The sequence below is a fragment of the Tetrao urogallus genome (genome assembly GCF_951394365.1).
Source record: "Tetrao urogallus genome assembly, chromosome: 8".
In the NCBI taxonomy this organism is placed as follows: domain Eukaryota; kingdom Metazoa; phylum Chordata; class Aves; order Galliformes; family Phasianidae; genus Tetrao; species Tetrao urogallus.
In genome coordinates this window covers 10,632,399-10,655,527 of record NC_136821.1, presented here as the reverse complement: position 1 = coordinate 10,655,527, position 23,129 = coordinate 10,632,399, and the positions used below count along the sequence as shown (strand labels likewise).

Below are 23,129 nucleotides of genomic sequence, written 5' to 3'. Positions count from 1 at the left end.
TCTTTCTGTATATAAAGTCTATATTGGACATTTCCTTTAACAGTTCCTGCCGCTGCAAGTTTAGGGTATGGCTGTTTTCTCATCTCATGCTTCAGTTATTCTCCACTGGGAGACACACTGCAGCAGTTTCTATAAAATTCCAGGCATCCTACAGTGACTTAAACAAGGAAGCACTTCACCATCTTTTTTCAATCTACAAAAGGATACTGTGGCATATGAGATTTTTCTTTTCCTACCTGATTTCTGTCTCTCTACCCATGTAGGTATGTAGGTATTTTAGCAGAATTGTGAGAATTATCTGATTTTTTTCTTGCTTGCATGAAGCTGTGAATTTTCTTGTTCTGCGTTCAAACTGTTTCAACCATTGCCAATCTAGTTAAACTCATTGGACAGTCCCTGCCTTCCTCTGTCACTCCAAGGCTGCAGCTGTGACAAGTGTGGCCTAATTTACAAAAAGGCTGTCAATAGGGTCTTCAGGTTCCCAGAGAATAGATTTTTAATGATGCTTTCCTCTTCCAACTTGGCATTGAACATATTATGAAATGCTTGTTTGGTTTCCACCCTGAACGGGACTGTGCTAAGGAGTATGCTTAGCTTGACATCACTGGTGCTTTAATTTGCTGCCACGTGTGTATTGTTGAATAAGACTGAGACAGCGTCACTTTTTGGTTTGTAACTGGCATATGCAGTCTTGGATTGTTTCCTTTCCTTCCTGTCTAAATGGCTATGAGGGTGCACCACTAGTTCTGCATAAGCTCCTGCCTGCTCTGAAATAGTATCTGGGTCTTGTGCCAGAGGGGGACCGTGGTCTCAGACAAATGACAACAGGCTGTGGGTGTGCACACAGAAGTGCTTAATGTGCTTCAGTTGATGCAGAGCCATTTATTAAGCTGTGGTAGCTGGAACCGGGTGGCTGAGCGCTACGACTAAGTGGGGAATGAAGGGCATTGAAAGCCATCTATTAGGTCATCCAACCTGCTCCTCGGAAGCCAAGTCGGGATTATTCCCTCCACTCCTTTCTGGTATTGTTCTCTTGCCATGAATCTGTGTGTGTTCTTTCTCCTCCAGGCATTGTTGTTTTCCTAATCCTGTTTTATGATACACTGCGAATCAGCTCAGAGGCTGCTGAGTCACTCTGCTATGATGCTGTTTGACCAGCTTCCAATTTGAAGCACTAATAGAAAGTATTTTGTCCTTTCTTCCCCCCACCAGCAAAACAAAGAAAAAAAAAAAAAGCAAACGGAAGGAATGGACAGGCTCCAGTAGTACTGAACAGACCCAATTTAGAATTATTGGAGCATTTAATTTTTTATAAGCCTTGAATTTGGAAGTGCGTTGATGTTTGAGGGCATCTGCAGTGAAAAGACAGCGGAAATCATTGGAGCACTGTCCTTGGGAAGCAATTGGTGCATCACAGCTTGAGGTGGTGTGAGGGAAAGCAAGGTACTCAAAGATGTGATCTTTAAGACTGTGTGTGCTCAAAAACCTCTTGATTTTTATGGTTTTTTTTTCCTTACTGGCGACATTACCAGAAGCTGTCACACATTCTGAGCTTAATTTAAAGGAAGCATTCAAAACTCATAAAAGATGCATTTAGGATGTCATCTGTATCTGCTTTTTAGTCTCCCGATGCCAAATTGTCCCTTCCCAAACATCTCAAAGTTCCAAACCATCACCATAATGCTGTGGGGACAAAAATTGCAGTTTGTGGTTGGGAAGGTTAAGAACGTGAAGTTAGTGCTATAAATAAAGTGCAAACATGAGGCTGGGGGCTGCTGCAGCCCCTTGGGAGAATTGCTCCAAGGAGTGAAAGGCCTGCTTGTGTTTCTCTTCCATCTGATGGAGTTTCTTCTTCCCACCTGCTCATCGTCACCTGCTGGAAGTCACCTCCTCCTCTGCTCTGCCTGCTTGGTTGTTGGTATTTGGATTCCTCGCTGCTTCAGCTGCGGTCGTAAAGCTTTGCTAACCTGACCCGTTTATTGAAATGCACTGCAGTTTGGAAAGATTTCCCCTGAGCGTGCTGACAACCAGCAAGGAGCAGGCTAGGGGCTGTAATGAAGAGCTACAAGGTTGCAAAATGGCACCTTCAGTATAGCACTTCTATTTTAGAGCTACAGCTCCATCCTAGCAGCCCTTTCGTCACCTTCAAATGGACTCGGAGCAGGATTGAAGATCTGGGTCGTGATTCTGTAAAGTACGGAGGCCTCAGGGGTTTTATTCCATACAGACCGCCCAGAGACAGGGCCATGCACAGCTCTTAAGTCCCAGTTTTAGGAAAGTATTCCTTATTCCTTTTGATTGTTTGATTTGGTATCAGAAGGGGAAGCCAAAACAGTGATAGCATATGTAGAGATATAGAGCGCATCCCTATGGGAAAACAGCAGCCTGCTGTCTGTCCAGCTTTGCTTGTCGCTTTCAGCAAGTGATGGAGTTTGTCCTGGAGCAGATTAGGGAAAGCTCACACCGGCTGTTTTGGAGGCTGCCCTACAGAAATGATCATCTCTAGCTAAGGGACAGCAGTGGGCTGACAAAGATCAATAGCACATCACTGTGCAAGCCTTCATGGAGATTGCAGGGATTTGCCCCATTGTGGATGCACACGTATTTGCTTTGTGGAAGGATGCATTCTGGTCGAGTCCTTTAGTGTAGCAAACTTCCCTTCAGTTGTGCTGGCTGTTGTCCAACAGATTTTTCTTCTTAGCAGGTTGAAATTGTGGCCAGTGGTATTTCCTTTCAGCTTTGCATGAGATAAGCATAAAAATGAGATTTCAAACTCTGCAAAAAAAAAAAAAAAAACTTCTTGGCTATGAGTCCCTTAAATTTACCTCTTTTTTCTGAGGCACCAGAATGCTATTAGGAAGCAAGCTGTGCTATGCAGCTCAAGGGGATTGCATCTCTCTTCTTCCCTCTTCCTTTCCCCATAGAGTCCTATAATTCCAGAAGCTATGTTTTGTTTGTGGTTTTTTTTTTTTTTTTTTGTAAAAAGAAGCGTCACTTACACAAGCAGAACCTTTACTTTCATTAGATTGAGCCCACTCATTTCTTTAGGTTCTCAAGCTAGAGTTGTCCGTGAAAGATGTGGTTTTCCTGAGCAGTAACCTCCATGCAAGCTTTATCGTAAAAGTGAAATGTGAGTGAGTGAAAGGAAGGGTGCAGTGATGGGAAGAAGAAGAGGAGGAGGAGGCTATGCTCCTGGTGATGCTCCACCACCCATGGGCTTCCCTTGGGACAGAAGAACTAGCCGAGGTGTATCACAGAGAGTGGCAATTAATGGGTAGTTTTAGCCAGGGCTACATGCGGAAGAACAACCTCTTATTTGTTCTGAATTTCTTTCCCCAGCCTAGGAAATGTTTTCTAGCAACAGCAGCTTAAACCTGTGAAGTCAGCTTCATGGTAAATACCACAGTTGCTGAATTTTGGATGATACCAACCTCTGCATCTCGTTAGCACATTTGTTATTGTGATATGAACAACAGAGTTTAAGGAACATTTCTAGTTTCAGCTGGTTTTAGCCCAGTCCGTCATGTCAATACGTGTGATAAACCTGCCATGAAGAAGGAGATGGTGTGAGGCCTTTGAGTTCCCTGAGCAATTTGGGAAAAAAAAAAAAAAAAAAAAAAAAAAAAAAGCAAAATCCCCAGTGAAGCTGCCAAAGTATGGACTGCAGCACTGCTTCCCTTGAGGCTGCCTGTGGGTTCCGTAAGGCCGTCACTCACCTTTCCAGGAAGACAAAAACTGGGGGCACTCAAATATTTTGCCTTGAGTAGGGCTTGTGCCACATTACAGAAATGGCATGAAGAAAATCACTGCTTTGCTCTAAACTCCTCCTTCCTTGCCATCTTGGGTGGTTAGTAACAAAGTAAACAAGTTGTTTCCTAGTGAGCTCTGGGTCAAGCTGCTGCTGCATCTCCTCAAGGCCTTTCCATGCTGTGTTTTACCAGAAGGTCAATGTCGATCAGTGTCTGTAGACCAGAACCCAGCAGTATAGCAACTGGCAGCCAAGCTGGTGAAATGACAAGCAAGTGAACATTACTTGTTAGATTAATTTATCTCATTGTGTGAGTGGTTTGGACTGTACGGTCTGTATAGTTGGGCTGCTCTTTCAGCCTCCCACTTACGCTGGAGGCTCTGGAGCCCTCGCCTCACCAGTTCATCTGTGAGTCCTTCTCTTGTGAGGAAGAGGGAGAAAACCAATCTGGGATGGACATTTCTTCCTGCCCACTTGTCCTGATGGTGGTTTCTTTTGCTACACCACACTGGGCATCAGGCAGTCTGAACAACGCTTACGTTTTGCCCTTTCCTGTCTGTAGCCTTTCTTTTGGAACTAATGTCACAGTTTTTCTTCTTTTTTTTTTTTCTCCCCCAAAGGCTGTTTTGAGCACTACACTCTTTCATGAAATAAATAAATGGCCCTGCCTGTTCACTGGCAGATGGTCCATCCATCTTCTGCCATAACTTTAGAGCTGTGAAGAACCCCCTGAGCTCATGGTGCCAGCAGAGTCCTCTACCTCCCTGCAGGAGGAGCTCTCTGGCTCTTCCTTGCACACCTTTTGTATGTGCTGGTTGAAACCAAAGGACTTGTAAGGACTTGTGCTTTGTTCCTCACAGTGCTCCTCAAGCTGCTGTAATGTAAGCTCTGAGTTCCATCTTCTGATTGAGCTGAAAACTATTAAATGCCATTGAGTGCTTCAGAACTAACTGGTTTTGTACAGTAAAGTTTTTTTTTGTTTGTTTGTTTGTTTTTTTTTTGTAATATCTTGCTGTGTTCACATTCACTGCTTGCAGCTATGATATGAAACACTGCTCCAGTCTTCTTCTGTCACCTCTCCCTTTTTTGGAGTAGGCTTGGCTTTTAGCTTTTCCATAAAATACTTTGGTCATTTTAGTCCTGGTGCCATTCATTTGCCAGCATCCCCTGAAAAACCGTTTTGTGAAGCACTGGGACAGTTTGCCCAGACAGTTTGCTGGTGGGTGCTAATCCCTAGAGACACTCAAAGTCAGGCTGGACCTGATTTCTGAGCAACCTGATTGAGCTGTAGGTGTCTGTGTTCTTTCCAGGGAGGTTGGCCTTTAAAGGTCCCTTCCAACAGATATGATTCTAAGCCAGGAATTGCAGATGATTTCCTTGGATTTTTCCTCCTGTCTGCTCAGCGTCTCTTGCTGGTGTCACTAACACAGCTCCTACTGCCCATCCATCCATGGGCTTACTAGACTGGGGGGAGTAGAGAAGTCTTCCCAGTGCATATAGAACAAATATCTCACTTCTGAAAGTCTGGAGTGCACAGGAGGCCTTTCTTTACTCCTATCTTCTGCTGGCCTTGTGTTTCCTTGCTGGCAATCACCCTCTCATCTCCTAGTTCGGTCTCCTAGTAGTGATAGTTCACTCCAAGAGAACTTCTGCCTCCAAAATGGGCTTTGGTCAGTCTCATGGTGTTACTCGTGGTGATGCCCATCATAGGGGTTCATCTCGCCTGTTCAGCCTCCACTCATAGTATTATTTGAGTTGAAAAGGATTTTTAAAGATTATCTAGTTCAACTCCCCTGCAGTGAACAGAGACATCTATAACTAGATCAGGTTGCTCAGACCTCCAGTATTGTCCCAGGTTTCTGCTGTGGTTTTTCCTCCTTTATCTCTCTGTTTTGCCTTCCTCATCACAGCTTCCCATTAGCAGTGCAATGCCTGGAGGCTGAGTGCCCTTCACACCATGGATCTGCAGGCAAAGTAAACTCAGAAAATCAGTAGGGTGGACTTTGATGGCTCCTGTCTTCATCAAAGACTGAGATCGAATGAGGTCCCTTTGATAAACTGAGCTGATGGGCCAATTTGGCTTGCACGTGCAGTATTTTGGGCCTCGTGGGGCTTATCATTAAAAGACATAAGAGAATGCAATTACTTGGAGAGCTAGGAGACTGCTCTAAGTCGCTAGTCTCTGCTTTGTCAGAACAAAGAGGAATTTAATGGCAGGGGGGCAGGAGGCAACAAGCAACCTCTCCTTGCTGTGGGAGGCAGATTGTGTCCCGCAGGTTTGAACACATGCAGTAGCACAGAGGGCAGGGTGCCACTGCGGCCCCTCGGTCCCTCAGCTGTTTGCTCCAGAGGCGAAACCTTGTTCCCTTTTCACCCAGGTGGCTGCTTTATCTCTTTCTACAGTTTCTTGTGCTTCTAATTCCACCCGTAAACGATGGTTGTCTTTGACTGGAGCAAGACAGATTTCAGCTGGGTTCCTTTGCCAGAGCTTAATCAAACCCTGACCTGCGTAGGGAGCTCAGCGCAATCTGGCTGCTCCCTGCTTCAAACCCTCAGGCCTGGGGCTGGATCCCGACCCAGCAGGAAGAGCTCTGTTAGCTTAGGCTCTGAATCAAGCCCTGAAGATGAGAAATGCCTGGCTGGACACAAATGCAATTCTCCCTGTTTTCTTTTTTCTTTCAGGTTACTGAGTCAGAGCTGGATGGCATATGTAATTGTAGCAGATCTATTCTTCAGTCTTTCTCTCTCTCTTTTTTTTTTTTTTTAAAGGAACATTCATGCTGCATTTTAATCACAACATTTAGAATACATCCAAATAGCTCGAGCTCAAATCTTGTTTTTCAGCCAGAAAGCTTGTTTTTCATCTATTATAATAATAAATGTGCTATTGATAACAGTTTAGATGCAATTCAGCTCAGCTTTGTGCTGTGCATCAGCTCTGGAGGGCCAATATTTTCTTATTATCCATTATTGATATGACATGTTGCAAATATTTATCAAACAAATGATTGGGTTTATCCTCGTGGCCCTCTTAGTTTGCAGTCTCATTCTTTTTGACAGCTGAAGTCAGGATTAACGATGATCTTGTTTAAGACAATTGATGGCTGGCAGGTTTATTCTCTGAACCTACAAGTGCAGTCAGAGAACCAGCGCTGGGACTTTCAATTAAATCTCATCCTAGAAGCAAATTTTTTTTTAGCTTTATTCTATCCAATTCTCCTAAGCGGAAATCGGATTTGCCTGGTAAAGTGCTTAGACCTGTTTTTCATTTCTTCATTTGTGTAGTCATTTTAAATATAAAAGCTTAACATGATGTGCTGGCAAAAGGAGCTGGTTTTCCTTCTCAGCCCAGAGCTTGCTGGGTCTGTTCAGCCTGTAAATGCTTTAGTAGACAGGTCCTCTGAGCACAAGCTCGGAGCAAGGAGGCCACCTCGAGACTTTGCAGAAAGGAGAGATCCAGAAGGATGTGCTGGGTTTGGTCCTAACATCTGGAGGATGTTACACCCCGTGGGAAAGCCTGGTGTGAACGCTGAGGCTCACGTGAGTTTTGGGTGACCGGTGGGGAAGCTCTCACTGAGACAGGAGCATCTTCTAGGGGAAAACAGCAGCGGAACAGAGACTCACAGGAAGCACGTGCTGGGCACTGGGCCACATGTTGGGCACCAGGCCAGCTCTGTCCTGCGATTTCTGACCATGAGCTGTGCATGCACAATGCAGGAATTCACTGGAACGTGAGCCAGGCTTCGGAGATGAGAAGTGAGTTTGTTCTCCAGTAAAATCGCCTTTTGTTAGCAGAAAATCTGTGCATTGGGCTCCCCAGGGGAATAGTGGTTGAAAAGCACAGATGATTAAACGATAACACGTTTGAGGGTTTTTCATTTTTTGTGTGTTTGTTTTTTCTTTTCTTTTTTTTTTTTTTTAATTTTCCTTTTGGGTTTGGAAGCTGGATGCCGCACATAGGTTTCTCCACACCCAACCTGGAAATAATGTACATGTTCTAATGCAAAAAAAAAGCTGAGACTCTCAAAAGAAGAGCCCCCAGGAATTGTGAAATACCAAATGTCACACCAACGAAAATGACTGAAGCTGACAGCTCCTAGCACAGCGTATTGTGTTGGTCTTAAGCAAGAAAAAGCCAAATCAAACAAGACGTGATGGAACAGAATAAAATCAGGCAAGCACCTCATCTTGGCTTGGAATAGCATGTTCATAGAGAAAGCATTTTTCATTGCTTTTATTTGGTTAAACCAGCAGTAAAACCACTGGCTCAGACCTATCACAGCCCATGAGTGCCTGCTCCTCGGTGCCTGACCCTTTTTGTAGTGTAAGCATTCTGCTCCCTTCCCTTGGAAGCAGTGGTGGGCCTGGCAGTGCGTTTCAGCATGTCTGCATGCAAGTCTTCAGTCCTGCAATAATCCCCATTGCAGAGATAGTTCCACCTGGTATTTAAGCCTTCATCTCACTTCATTTTAAGGCTTGCTTCTTGATTGACTCAGCATCAATCACCATAACGTGCCAGAAATGCTGTTTCCATTAACAAATACATTTTGTTGGAAGCTGGGTAGCCCACAGTGCTGCTCCAGGTCCAACACAAGGATGGGTGTTTTGTCTGTGAAATTCAGGGCATCTGCAGCCCACAGCACCATGCAGATGTATGGAACAGGACTGAGAAGTTGCCCTGCATCCACATCCCTGTGCCATTCCCAATTTGGGCACACAACCATCAATGCAGTGACACCTGCAGCTTTCTGCTGCTACTGGGACTAAGGTTTGAGAGCAAACAGCCTTGAGTGCATGTTCACAAGCCACAGCTACCAGCTGGACACCAAGGATAAAGTGATACCAGCTACTATTTTTGCTTGCACTATCTGCCATATATTGCACATCAAGCCAGCCACAAGGAACCAAGCCATTAAGCTGCTTTCTCACAACATTAATTATGAAGATACTATTACTCTTGTTTGTCAACTATGAACCACCCTGTGATAATTGATTTATTTTCTTTTAGTGCAGCAAGTTTTAATGCTGATGTTGCAAAATGTGCTGGCAGGCTATTCCTGCAAAGACCTGATCCCTTTGAGCTGGAAAAACCTTTGTCACCACGAGGTCAGGCCTGGAAAGGTGCAGACCAATGTTTCCCATCCTCTTGGCCAGAGTACCTACCATCTGGGATCTGCCCGTGCCAAAAGTGTCCTTCTGACATAAGTTTGGCTGAAGATCGGGCACCTGTGTGATGCTTTGAATGTCGACTTACGGAAAAGCTTTCAGGCCAAGAGGGTGTTGCCCAAAGCCTATCTCAGACATCCTAAACGCCCCAAAATTTTGCTGGGGTCCATCAGTTCTGAGTATCCTGAGTCCCATCTTTTCCATCTCCAATGTGTTTATGGGCAATGAGAGGAGCTGTTGTCCTCCTTCCAGAGGCAGAGGCAGCAGTGATGGTGAAGCCCCCATGCTTTTTCTGTTCTCCTCCAGCCCATGCTACTGGCACTGGGCTCTCCTAACACATCTCTGCCCTTTCCTGCTGCTGAGGATAGCAACATATGGCAGGAGAGGAAAAACCCCTCCAACGTTACTTTCTGCCTCTGCTGGCCACGGTCTGTAGCCCAAGGTACCAATGGGATAAGTGCCTCCCAGCTGATCGCTGTCCCAGATGTGTGTGTGTCCATACATGCAGTTGGATCACTGATGGATGCTCTGCAGCCATCTGGATGTCAGGGAGAAATGACAAATTTCTCCCTTGCTGCCAGCCACACCTTCCATGAGATATTGATGAATGGCATCTTTATTGGCTGCTGGGCTAATTAAATAAAAGTTGCATCAGCTTCTAGCTGACAGGCTCTAATTGCTCCTGAGCAGATTTTGAGAGGACCAAATGAATAGGAAAATAAAAGGAAATAGCATGGATTAGATCCAAGAAGGTATCTGACAGCATTGTGCTTCTGTAGAGCTGCAGGTGCTCAGCACTGCAAGAGAAGTGTCTGGGTACCAGCAGCCCTGCTGTGTTTAGGGGGTTTAGAAGGATGCTCAAGTTCCAGGGCTGGGTGCCAAGGTTTTGGGTGGGTCCAGGACCTGGTGCACCACAGATCCCATCACAGACAAATGTACCAAGATGAGTGGCGAGGCTCTGTCACTTCAGTGGTGTCTGCTCCCCAGGGGACCCTGAGGCTATATCTGGGCACAGCCATTCCAACAGGCTTGTGCCATGTTTAATTTATGGGCTGATTAATGAGTTCTTAGCATACAATACATTTAATTCCATTTTGGCCTGATTTATGGTAGGACGTGAACCGCATGTGAAGTTTTTAATTCAGTAGGTGGTGACTCTGATTCAGTATATGGAGAGTGACGGAAGAGGTGATGAATTTGGTTCCAGAGGCAATGCATCAAGCTCAGTGTGAAGTGCCCCAAATCTATTGCATGTCGCATCAGCTTTGAAGTGCTCAATACTAAGTGGGGCGCTCTCTCCTGAGCCCCCACAGCCACTACCTTCCTTGCTGGTGGTCTTCTCTTCAGCCTTCCAGTATGTGAAGAAAACCAGCAAAACAGCCCATGAGGTGCTGATCAGATATTTGTCTTCAACTCAATACATGGCCAGCCCCACAACTAATGTGTAAGGATGGCTGAAACCCTGCTGGCAAAATGATCAAAGAAGGAACAGAAAACTTGTATTGGAGGGAAATGGAACTCCAAAACTTATGGCTGGAAAACTTTGTCTTCAGACTTGATAAAGGGCTGCAGCCATCAGGGTGAATGAAGAGGAGGATGTTTTCCATCAACTGTGTCAATCGGATCTGTGTCTGCATACAGTTTTTTTGGGGAGCAGATAAAATACAACAGATCCTAACCTGCTGATCAGCCAAACCCTGCTGCCATTTTACAGGCAGGGATTTCTATCATGCCATGTATCCAGGGAAGAGTGCCAAGCACCAAGGACACGAACAGGGGCTCAAGTTCTTCTAAAGTACTCCTGCTCTGTTTTCAGAGAGCTGTTGTGGGCTTGGTCTTTGCCCAAAACCTCTCCAGGAAACACATCATGCTGCTCCTGCCACAGGCATCCAGGCAGCTTCAACCCCGATCTCCAAAAGGGTAAAATAAACACCTCAGGCATGCTGTAAATGGCTGAAACAACAACCTTCCAAGAGCAAAAACACAATTCTGAACTCCCATGTTGGCATCACCTTCAATTTTGCTAATGAAATACTGGGTTTGGGGAGCCCCTGTGCCCTGTCTGCCATCCCACAGCATCCAAGGGAGGATGCTTATGCCTTGCTGTGCCCCAGGCATGGCAACAGGCATCAGGGGACCCTCCCAGTGCTGTCTTTGTGCAGCCAGTCTCATGGATGCATCTGGGATGCCAGTTTCTGCTCCTGTGTAGTGGCCATGGGGGTAATGGGCTGGGCTTTGTGGCACCACTCAATGTGCTGCAGCACAGCACAGACACCCTGCAGGGCTTTATGCTGCCACAAAATGTCTTGGTTGTGGAGAAGAGCATGTAATTTCTTTTCTTTGTTTATTTGTTTTGCATGGGAGGCGAGGCTGATGGCTCATAATGAACAAGCATTTTAGCTGAGTGCAGTCGGGCCCATAAATCAGTTGCTCTCTCTGGAGAACAAGCCATCAGCAGGAACCAGCAGCTGTCTGAGCTCCAAAATCACCAACACCAGCATCTCCTCCAGAACAGGAGCAAACTGCTGGCACTGACATCTCCCTGGTATCCCTCTCCAGTACTATGTGCTGCAAAGAGCCAGTCCTCTTGGTGGCTGATTTCCTCCTGTTTCCATTGCCAAAGCCTTCAGCAGGTATCTTGGTCCTCCTTCAAATCCAGTGTCTATCATCAGCTTTGTCTGTCATCTGTGAGACTGCTGCATGCTGGTGGGTTGGCTCTTATCTCCTCTGTTTATTCTTCACTATCTCCATCCATCCATCCATCCATCCATCCATCCATCCATCCATCCATCCATCCATCCATCCATCCATTCATCCATCCTTCATTTAACACTACAAGACCATAGCACAGGAAATATCTCTTTTCTCCATTCTATTCCGTTATTTGAGTGTCTGGTTTTGACTGAACAAACCCAATTTTTCCCTGTGAATATAGCTTTAAGATGTGACCTGAAGCCTCTAAGTGAGATTTGTCCTCTGCATGCAGAGCAAAATAGCTGGACGTGATCCTTTCCTGATGACTGGTGCCTTTTCTGTGCAGAGAGAAGAAGCTGTATCTGTAGAAACTCCCTGCTCATAGCAGCAGGTGCTTGAGTTAGCCAGTAATCCACAATGATGAGCTTTCTATGGACTACAGAACCTAGGAGACTTGAGGTGAATACCTGAGTACATTTCTCCATTGATGTATAGCTCAGATCCAGGCTTAATAGCAATGCCTCCCCTTTAAAGGGGTTTAAGTTATAAAATGTGGGCAGTTCCTCACTTGTTTTGGATCCACCTGGAAATCAGCAGCTCCCCAATTTCCATCACCAGCGTCTGCCTGGGTGCAGTTGTGCTGTACAGCTTCAGGTTACAAACAGAGCTGAAACTTCCAGACATATGGTGCTCAATTCCCAACTGGTAATTGCATCAACTTAAGATCAATGGAGCAGAATAATATCTGCCCACTAATAACATTTTAATAAAATTAATAGCATTGGCTATGCCATGAATTACTTTAAAACAGGGATTGGAGGATAGTAACGTAAACAAGCATTGATTTTCTCCAGGGAAGTGGAGTGCTGTGTCTCCTTAGAGCAGGCTTTTGGAGAGCTGTGCTGCTGGTGTGGCAGCGCCTTTGCTCCTTGAGGGGTCACTGAATGTCCACCACTTTATTTGTGCTGTTCCCATTGAACATCATGCTTGTGTGTTTGCAGCATCCCACTGCCACTGGCTTTCTCGCAGCCTTGGGGAGCAAAGACATGCACAGCCCGTGCATCACATCTTGGTGAGCTGAGGCCATGGGGCCGTGCTGAGGTTGCTGACGTGTCCTTCTGCAGCATGCAGGGAATCACTTCTCTCCCTGCTAACACCACGTTTTAAAGACAGCCTGCTTTATTTTTACTTTTTAATGTGGTGTATTTTTGAGCTGCTGTACTCAAGCAGATGGACGTTTGGTGTCCAGATAGACAACACGACATAAAGTAACAATCATCTGGTTCCTCTCCATCTGGATTTGCCATACAAATCATTATAGCGAAACTCCTTCAGAGAGGAGACTGATTGGCACCAACATGCAGTAAGTGACAGAGGAAGATGCCCAACTCCACACATTACATCCATCCCAATCCCTTGCTGGAAATCAGGGACGTTAAAAATAAAAAACCTTTGAGTTTTGACTGTTTACACAGCTGTAGCATAAATATTTAGATTTGCAATAGAAACGCTTGCTCAGCCAAAACTCTTCCCAGAGCTCTGCAGTCAGCAGAGGGGGTTTATAGAGGCCTGGCATTTCCTTGGAAAAACTGAAACTGATGATAATGAAAGCCGAGAGCGATGTCCATCTGTGGTGCTGCAGCACCGGGGACATGGGTGACACCCAGGGACACCATGCGTGGGTACAGACACAGGGCCGCGGGCAGCAGCCCCGGGTGCATCCTGCATCCTCCTGGCACCACCTCGTGGTCTGGGTCTCGTTGACTCCTTCCATCTCTTCACCCACTGAAAGCCATGGAGAGGATTTCCCATCCGGCAAACCGCCTCTTTAGGAAAAGCCGTAAGGTACGGCCGTTATTAAAGTGGGTTTTTTTCCTAATGCACCTACTGTGTCTTCATTATGTCACAGCACCTCTATGAAGAGATTTGTAGAGGAATCCATCCATTCATTCCCACACCTAATTCCTCAATAGCCCATTTGCTTCAAAGACTTTTATCGACTTTTACTACTGCATGAATCCTCAGATATTTATTTTTTAGGCCCCCGGGGACCCACTGTAGAAGAAATGCACTTTATGAAGTTTTATGGCAAAGATTTTGCTATGGATAAAAGCTTCCCATTATTTCTGAACTTCTGTTCTCCATGGAGCAGGTTTCATAGGGTCTTCTCTGAGACTACCACAGGGCTCCTTGGACTAAAAATTCAGCTCTTAGGAATAAATAAGAAAAGGATAAGGACTTCCCCCAGTAGCTGGTGTTTTGGGTTGTTCCAGATGTTTCAGTTTGGCAGAGCACTCTGGGACCCTGCCTGTTCTGGGATGAGCATGGGCAGGCCACAGCATGGATAAAGCTTTTTCCCATCCTCATCATCACTTGCTGTCCATGATGTCCTCAGATGTGGGAAGGACCTTAAACTTGGCTGGCAGAGGAAGTGGCAAAACCAACACCATGAGCAGCTGAGACATCTCCAGCCCTCCAGGTTAGCGTGGGAAATTGTGGGTGACAAGAATTGGCACAATTAGCCCCAGTCATCCCAGGTTATCACCAGCATCCTATAACCCTGCTGTTTCATTCTCTCCTTCCCCCAGAACTTTTCTCTCTCATTCATTAATCTAAACAAACTTTCTGTCACTGCTGATTGTATTACCCGGTATTGGCTGCCTGGAAGGATGAAAATAAAAGCTGGGAAGTGTGCTCCTTCTATCCAAATAGAGAGGTGTGAGGGAGTGTAATATAATCAGTCTGTGATCAAATCAAGTGGACAAGACTGCATTATGCCTACAAAATATCTGTCCCCATGATTGATTCGAAGTTTGGTCCCTGCTTGGCGATGTGATTGGAGGTCCCTGCAATGCAGGAGAGGCTGGATTTTCTTCAGCTGGAGCTTGGAGAGGTGTCCCCACTGCACCTCCCCATCAAAGTGCCCAAACTGCTTCTCCAGCAAAGGAAAAGGCTTTAGGGCAGCTGAGCCTCACAGCCAGTCTGCATCCTGCACAGTGCTTTCCTCCATTGAGACAGCAGAAAGCAAAGGAGAGCAGAGGAGTGACAAAAGGAAAAGCTTGCCGTGAGCTTGGAAGGAAAATCCTCACAGCATTTATATTAGAGGGAAGAAAATGAGAATTTATGGCTGCAGAAAGACTTGAGGCAGGTCCCCAGCACTGAGCACACCTCGAATCATGATGGATTTCCCAGCTGCTGCAGCTAATGTGTTATATATTGAAATCATTTGTGTTCATTTGCAGCAAATAATTACTTTAAAACGTTATCATTCATTCGGGTTATTTGACTTCTCTATTAATTGTTTGAGAAACCATTTAGAAGACTGCATTTTCATCAGTGAAAATGATCAGCATTGCTCTTGCAATTGTTAGAACCAGCTCCTGAGGACTGAAGGGCCACTCACACCTCCAGCTTTCTGCTTCTCTCCCAGCTGATGGGAAATATGCCCATTTCCATGTAAAGGTGCACCTGGTTGAAGCTGGGATAAGGCTTGGTGGGGACAGAATTGGGGTGCTTGGCACAGGGCTGAGTGCTGTCTGCTGCCTCCCTGCACTGGGAAGGCTCTGATGGCCTTTTGGTCACAGGAGGATGATTCAAGGCACCGAAAGTTTCAAGCCAGGACTTTTAACTGAAAAGAGGCATTGATTTTCTGTAGCTGTGAGAATAAAAGACTTGCTGTGGCATGAGAAGAAAAAGGAAAGCTGTTCAAGGAGGCACCTCAGTGTGTGCTGTGCGTGCTATTATTTGTGCTGTGCAGAGCAGGAATGGAGAGCACCTGGCACCTTTTGGGGTGCAGCACCATGGCCCCATGCTTGGGCAGCAAATCACATCCCTTGAGCAAAACCAGGGAGGAAGACAGAGGGATGAATGCCACAAGGTGAGGATGGCGAAGCTACGGGCGTTTCCAGGGGCACAAGAGATGCATTAGGAGTAACACAGAAACACGGTGTCCACTTTCCCCCGTGGCTGCTCAGGGAGCCAGCAGCAGGTCCCAGCTCTCTCTGGAAGCACTCATCAATTCCCTGCTTCTTTCTTAATTGCATCAAAGCGGTGGCTGTTCAACTATTGCTGTACAATTCCACAGCTAAAGTCCACTATTGCAGCAGGAGCTCAGATGCTTTAATTAACGTGAGCAATCTCACCTGTGTGACTGTATCGGGTAATTGCTAAACTACGGACAGGCTTGGAGGGGTCTGTACCTCCATTAGCACATCTTGCTTTTCTGACCCAGTGGCTTATCCACATTTTTAAGCCCAATATTTTCAAGTGATTTGAGTTAAATGTTTCAAGTGCTGGTGGTCCCTGCCTATGGAGTATGAGCTGGGTGAAACTCTCTGTGCCCCAGGAGTCCCCAGAGAAATCAGCTCCCCATTGGCCACGACTTTTCTAAGCTTCTAAGAGACTCTACTGGGGGCAATGACTAAAACAACCCAGAAACCCCCCTCAGGCCACCCCTTGGGCCCCTGGCTGTGATCCTGCCTCAACACTCAGTCGCAGCTGGGGCTGCAAGAGACTCTGTATGGGTTCTCCCCTTTGTCTTCAGCCAGCACCTGCAGCATCTCATTGCACTGATGGCTCCCACCTGCTGCAGCACTGCGGGAGGAGCCCCTCAGGCCTTAATGGCCTCACCTGGGCCTACACCCACCCACGGGCCTTATTTAAACTCAGCCCTGGAGAGCAGCTCTGTGTTGGGGGTGTTGTGCTTTGTTCCCTTGGTGCTGTGGGTGAGCTGCATGGTGCTATCCCCTTAGCCCTGCCTGCTCCCTGCAAAGACCGTGCTTGGGACCTGCCAGAAGCCCTACTGTGACTGCACCCATCTTGTCTTGCTGCTAACGGTGAGTTGCTGCGCTTCAAGTATCTGTGGAGGTAGTTGTTGTGTGTGGTGTGAATCGGGAAGAGGGGCTGCAAAAAGCACGTGGGATGGGTTGTTTTATCTTTGCTGTGCCCTTGCACAACTCATGTATGTGCCTGTGCAGGGTTGGGGCTGCAGTGCTCCCTATAGCAGAGGTTCTGGCTGGTGCCCGGAGATCCCCAGCAGCTCTTACAGAAGGGTGAGGACCAGCCCTGACCCTGTGGGCATAGGCAGCTCTGTGTGCTGGTGCTAACTGGATTAATTGTATCCCTGGTACTGGGAATGCTGTGAGTTATGTTAACAGCAGCAGCTGGGGAAATTACATCTTCATTAATTGGTCCTGATTGCTTTTTGGCAGATGTGAGATGTTTTTGACTTCACTATGCGTGACAGGATTTATTGTTCAAAGTACATCCCAAAAATGCGCAAATACTACTACTTTGCTTTTTGTGTTGACTCCTCAATGAGGCAAAAGTGTGAGGGACCTGCTTGGTCATCTCCTCCTTTCTCTGCTATGACAACTGGGACGGGTTTGATTTTAACAGACTGTGGCATGGTGCTTCTTCTCAGAGTGCTTGTGAGGCTTCAGTTTCCAGTCAGTGCCATAGAAAACAAGGAATTAAACCCCATTTCAATGAGCAGTTGCTTCACAGCAGAAGGTAAAAAGCATTGTTAGGAACAACCCTAAGCTCTCTGGATGAAAAATCCAAAGCTCTGAGCAAATTCAGGATAGGATAGAGGTGATGCATTGTCTTCCTGAGGGAACCAGGCTAGAGCTTGCTTGTTGCATTGAGGTCTGTGTAAGTTATGGGGTCATTTGTCTGGGAATGGCAATGAGTTGTGTTATGGCCCTGCTTGTTCTGCCTTCTGTTTATACAACATCATTTTTCATTTTAATGGTGGTTTTCTAGCTTGCTTTGTTGGGGCTGCTGCTAATTGGAATGGATTCATGTGCTGTGCCCCAGTGCTGGTTAAGTGGGAAAGGTGAGGTTTGCTGCCAGGTGTCCTGCATGGGCCAGGAGGACGGGGCATGGCAGTGCTGGGGGAAGGAATCAGGGAAGAAATGTAACCCTCTGGGTGCTGCAGCAATTCAGAGCTGGGGCTGATGAGGCAGAGATGGCTCTGTGTGAATTGAACAGCCCCCAGGGAGAGAGAAACCCTTTTTGCAAGCCACCTTTGTGACCTTCATCATAGTTATGGGCCTACCTCCTCTGCTTGGAAATTGGGTTTAAAAGTTCTTGGTACTTGCAGTGTCTGCTTCAGACCTTCGTGAAGTGGTTTGCATGGGTCATTGCACAGGATCGAAGCTTGTTGCTGGGGCAATTTCCGCAGAGCTCTGGAAGGAGCGAAGTTCACACTCCACATGCGCAGCACTGGATTTCACTGAGGAACTCCAACCCATATGCTGAACAGGGAGTGAGCAGCTTGTTTTCTAGCATGCTGCCTCTCTAGATAGGTAAGCAGTGCTACAGAGCCCGGCACAGCTGAAATGGATGTGAGAATAGAAAAGAACATGGAGGAACACAGCACTGGTTTCCTTTTCTTCCCAAGTTCAACTGAACTGGGTGGTAAAACCCTTTTGCAATAGTTTTCCTCATCAACCAGTCAGGAGTGTTCACCGAAGGAGTGCTCCCATATCACACACCTGAGCCATTTATGCTCGTGGCAGACAAATGCAGCAAGGAGCTTACTGGCAGGTGAAGGTACTGATTTGAAGTGCTTCTTTTACTTTTAAAGGGCAGTTGGCAGTGCAGAACAACTTACTCTGCCCATCAGGGTGCTAAGTTTGTTATCAGTGAAAGTGTCAATTTATGGCTAATGCTGTACTGTAACATATATCACAGCTCTGCAATTGAGCTGCTCTGTGGAGTGAAGGGAGCCAGAGCGGAGTGCTGAGAAATGGGAATGTTGGGGGAGGGGTCTCCATTGGGCAGTGGGGCAGCCTGCATATGGGAGGGTTGACCACACAGGCCCCATGCAGTGCTTGGCCAGGCCCCTGGGCTGCAGCATGGCTCTAGCCTCCATGTTCAGCCATGTGGTGCCAATTTTGCACTGTAGCAGAGACTAGGAGTGTATCACTTCTGTAACCATCCCAGTGATGGCTTTAGGCCACCCCCTGCTCAGCTGTTGCTATACCCATTGCTGACAGAGAGGAGGGAATACTTTCCAGGGAGGAAGTTTTCTTGGTGACTGCAGAGCAAAGCAGTTTCCTTGCAGCTGCTGGAGAGGTGAGTTTCCTGCTCTCTGTTGAGCTGGGCTGTCAATGAAGAGGTCAGAAATCATTTATTTCTAACACTATGAATATGTAGAAACTTGTCCAAGCTTCTCCACAGAGTGGCCATGAATTTAGAAATGGAGTCAGAAATCATGGTATTCAGTATCCTGTGAAACTGGTCAGAGCTATAAATTTCTCTTATTGGCCTGTGGGCCATTTGCCATACGTGACTTGCTAAATTTGTGGTCATTTCTCTTTCTACCTCTGTGTGCTGAGTATATGAGTGTGATTTTATATTATGCCTCTGAGACATGAAGTCCTTCTGGTGCTTTTGCCTCGCATCATAAACAGCCTTGCTCTCTTCTCCCTGTCCCCTTTGCTAATGGTTTCTGGCCACAGTCTGGCTCTTAAATCATGGGCTGCACCTGGACAGGCATAAAATGCAGCTCTCCCCAGACAGAGGGTATTTGTTCAGAGCAGTGAACGATGTCTCTGAATGCGTGCAATTCAGCCTTGTTTTAACAGCCTCCCCTAGGCAGGTCCTCTATATGGGTAATGGAGCCTCTGCCTGTGGGGTGAGTCCTGCAGAGACCTTTGAAATGTTGTGTGAGCCTTTAGCCTTCACAAGAGTGTCATTCTGAATGCCAAGGGAGAAAACATTCAGTGTAGATACTGGGGGTATGCTGTAGGGGAGTTAAGCTAAGGAAGCTTATATCTATATCTCAGGTATAGGAAAGGTGGTGCTGCTCTCCTCTTCTTTCTTCTTCCTGCTTTTCCTCTCACACATATATCCATTTCACTGCCTATTTCACTGCAAGATTACTTTTGCTCAGTGAATTGAAACAATGTTTGTTGCCCTATTCCCCAGTGCAAATGGTCCCAGCAGCAGCAGTGATCTCTGGGCCCTGTTCTTGTGGTCAGTCAGAAAGAAACAAGTGCAATGATGGGTCTGAAGTGGGGTGTCATTGATGCATGTCTCCTTTGAGACTTGCCAATGTAACTAAATGGTGCTGCCTTACTTGACAGCCTGGTCCCTATGAGCCTGGTGAGCCACTAAAGGCAGCAGATGTGACCAAGACGTTTTCTAGCCTATTTTGAATCCTTTTGCCCCAGCAATGCCAGTGTGCAAGCATGAACTGTATCAATAGAACTGCTTCTTAAATTTTGGTAGTGTTGTGGTGATGCAACCCCACTGGGACTATTTGGCATGTTAACAGAAGACACGAAAAGCATGGTGTTTGTTTTTTTAAGATGCGCAGATGCTTGGAGGTGTATAAAGTATTGAAGTCCATGCAACATGATGGAATTACAACTGTGTATATTCCTTCTACAACAGTGAGGAACTCTGATTACTCACACTTTTCTTTCTCTATCCCTTATGAACCAGTTATTCTTTCAGCTCAAGCTTCATTCTCACACTTAACCAAATACCTGTGTTTGTATCTTTAAAAAGTATTTGAAATAAAAATAAAACACTCTATTATTAAGGACACAGAACAAGGTTGAAATTTGATTTCTTTATTTCAAAAATGAAGTGCTCTGGCATTAAACTCTTGCTCTCTCCAAGAGCAGCTGAGCCACTAACCTGATGACATGTGGATTAAGCAGGCAGTCCAGCAAATCATTGGTGGAAAGGGCTGCCTGCGAGACATTGGGACTATTGTCTGAATCCATTTGATTTGCAGGCGTTCTGCAGTCATTACTCATTACCAATAGCTTCCTGGTGCGGTGTAATTTTCCAAAATGTCCTCCTTCATTTTCATGGTGAAGATCTCTATTGTCACTTGCAACTGCACCCGCAGAGCTAGTTTCTTGAGACTGCGGTAAAACTTGAATGAGATGAGGCCCAAAAGGTATTTTCTGTAACTTTTCTGTTTTAAATGTTGAAGAGCTGAACTCATTGTTTAGTAATTGGCAGTCCTCTGGCTCCCAGCTAACTTGCCTTTTCCTCCTCTTGCGTGAGGCTCTTGTCTCTTGCTCTGCTCCAGTGCTGCTGGGATGTGCCTGCTCTGACACGTTTGCCTTCTGACACTTGAAATATGCAGACACTGCTTGATTCAGGTACTGAAGATTGATTTCATGGGATGTTGCCTCAACCTAAGAAAAAACCCAAAATGCACTCAGTTAAAAGGGGGAATGTTTCAGTTCAGTGTTGCACAATTACCTTCTGTGGATTGTTATCCCTACACAAGAGGAAGGAATTTCAAATTCTTTCAGGCAGCAGAAATGCAGAGTTAAGCAAAATGTCAGTAATTCTATGCTCTGTTTGTTATAAGAGAGCAGGAGAGCGCTTACCTCAGTGGGATTTAGCCAGGGATCTCCATCACTGGAACTCTCTGCTGATTTTAGGGCACATACCAGTGTTCTAGTTATTGCTTCTTCTACGCGGGCTTCATGATCTGCATCCTGCCTCGGGAGAATAGAAAGTGTTGCAGACAGGTCAGCACTTGGATCTCTACGGGATGCTGGAAGATGGTGGGAGAAACCAAATGGATGACCTTAGTCTGAAAGCCATGATTGTGTATGTAAGGTAGCTGAAAGGCTGCAGGTTTCTGAGATTCATATTCATGCATACAGCTCTCGTGTAGCAGCACAGGCTTTGGTGTGGCTACTTCTGCAGATAAAGACTGGGGGGGGGAATTTCAGTGTGTATATAATTCTTTTTCTGTATTAGTGTTCTATTTATTGAATCTGGTGCTTGAAATCACAATGCAAAGTTAACATTTAATATATGCATTTATAGGCCTTCTTAGGACTAGAAGGACCATGAAAGTATATAGCAAATTTTATATATCTACACATGAAGTCTAATTTAAGAACTTAAAGGAAAAGGCAGCAACCATCTGTGTCTGCAGATGAGCAAAAGCGAGGCTCAGACTTAACAAAATGCTGTGTCACGTGATAGAAGTTAATATACTGCTGTAGCTTCAAACATTAGCAGAAGGAAAAACATATTCCCTATAACTGCTCAAACTAAAAATCAGGTCAGTAGCTAGCATTTTGTTTCAGACCTTCACTTTCTCCATCATCCCACTGGGCAGCTGGGTACCAGTTAGGATGGCAGAAATAAGATCTCTTTTTACTTTCACACTTAGCTGTGTTGTTGTTGTTGTATGTGAAAGGAGGTAAGACTGAACAAGATTTAGTTCAGTGACTTCAGTGACAGATGTCTAGGAGTGGATACATAAATTTGGTTTTGTTGAGATGCTTAGGCATACAGGTTTTTGGAAGAAAGATGTAACCTAGTCAACAGACAACTCTGCACTGCCTAATTGTGGCTTCAGGGAACATGTCAAGCAATCCAAGTGTCTTGCTGCTATGAGTGTTGAAGGCAGTAATTCATCTGGGGACCCCTGAGTAGAATTTGGGGTAGCTGAGGATGCTTTATTTATTAATGGTTTTACATAACAAGTCCCCAAAACATTGATTTTTATTTTTATTTTTTTTAAATCTACATGTGAAAGTTACTTATGGTGTTGCACTCTTGGGATTTATTCTGGTCTCATGGATAACAGGGCTGTACTGATTGCATTAGAGCATGTTAGGAAGCATGGAGTGCTTTGAACAGCTCACATCCAGCTGAAAACAAGTTAAAGTTCTCCTCTAAAGACCTGCCAATATAATTAATGGTCTCGCTAGGACTGTAAATGTTGGCATGATTCACATCTGTCAGTATGAAAGCAGCTGGTAACAGCTGCAAGCAAGAACTGCTTGATTTGGTAATGAAAACATTCTCAATGTTGTCTCTCAGCATCCATGTCAGAATTGGCTATAGGTAGATTACCCAACACCTTACGGCACTACCATCGTCTGCAGGCACAGCACCTGTAAGAACCTTTCACCTAGGTTGCAACTGTTTGGTTGCTTCTCATATCATCCTCTTGGGGGAGAGGTAGAGGTTACTCATGAGCAAAATCCAACACTCCTCTGCTCATGATGTCATCTACACACAGCTCTTGTTGTCACCAACAGGATCTCAGCAAGACTTTTATGACCAGAAAGGTCATGAAGTTTAGACTGTTTGTGAGGCACAGCTTAGGGCACAAGTGTGTGCTGACATCATGGTCTTTCTGAGCATAGGGTGCACAGCCAGTTCTTTTAAATTACTTTCAAAGCTGCCAAGTTTAAGGCAGGCTTAAATGGTTGTGCAGGAATAGTGTTGGTGCTTTCTCTGGCGCTAGATTACAGTCTGACTGTACGAGCTCAGTTAGGCTATGGGCCTGCTGTCCTTCCTAAGTACACAGTCTCATCTGGAAAATTTCTCTGTGAGGAAAACGCCCAAGTTTGCCTCTGCTTTGCAAAGGCTTGGTTTGAAGGTGGCATGAGAACTATATTCTTTGAACAGCAGCTGAACGAATGTTTTCACCTCCCTCAAGATTTTCAGTCTAATAATAGTGCAAAAAATGCAAACAGCATTTTAGTGAGGTGGCTTTCACAAGCCATTTCAAAGGGCC

General features: G+C 45.7%; 1 protein-coding gene across 1 annotated transcript in view; it reads right to left on the bottom strand.

The window, feature by feature from the left end:
• Nucleotides 1-20,220: 20,220 nt before the first annotated feature.
• Nucleotides 20,221-23,129, bottom strand: part of HSPBAP1 (HSPB1 associated protein 1) — a gene marked incomplete at both ends in the record, with an annotated part of 28,815 nt that continues 25,906 nt past the window's right edge. Inside the window, 2 exon segments of the mRNA XM_079538839.1 lie at nt 20,221-20,772; nt 20,971-21,081. Coding sequence (XP_079394965.1) covers nt 20,221-20,772; nt 20,971-21,081 — 663 coding nt within the window.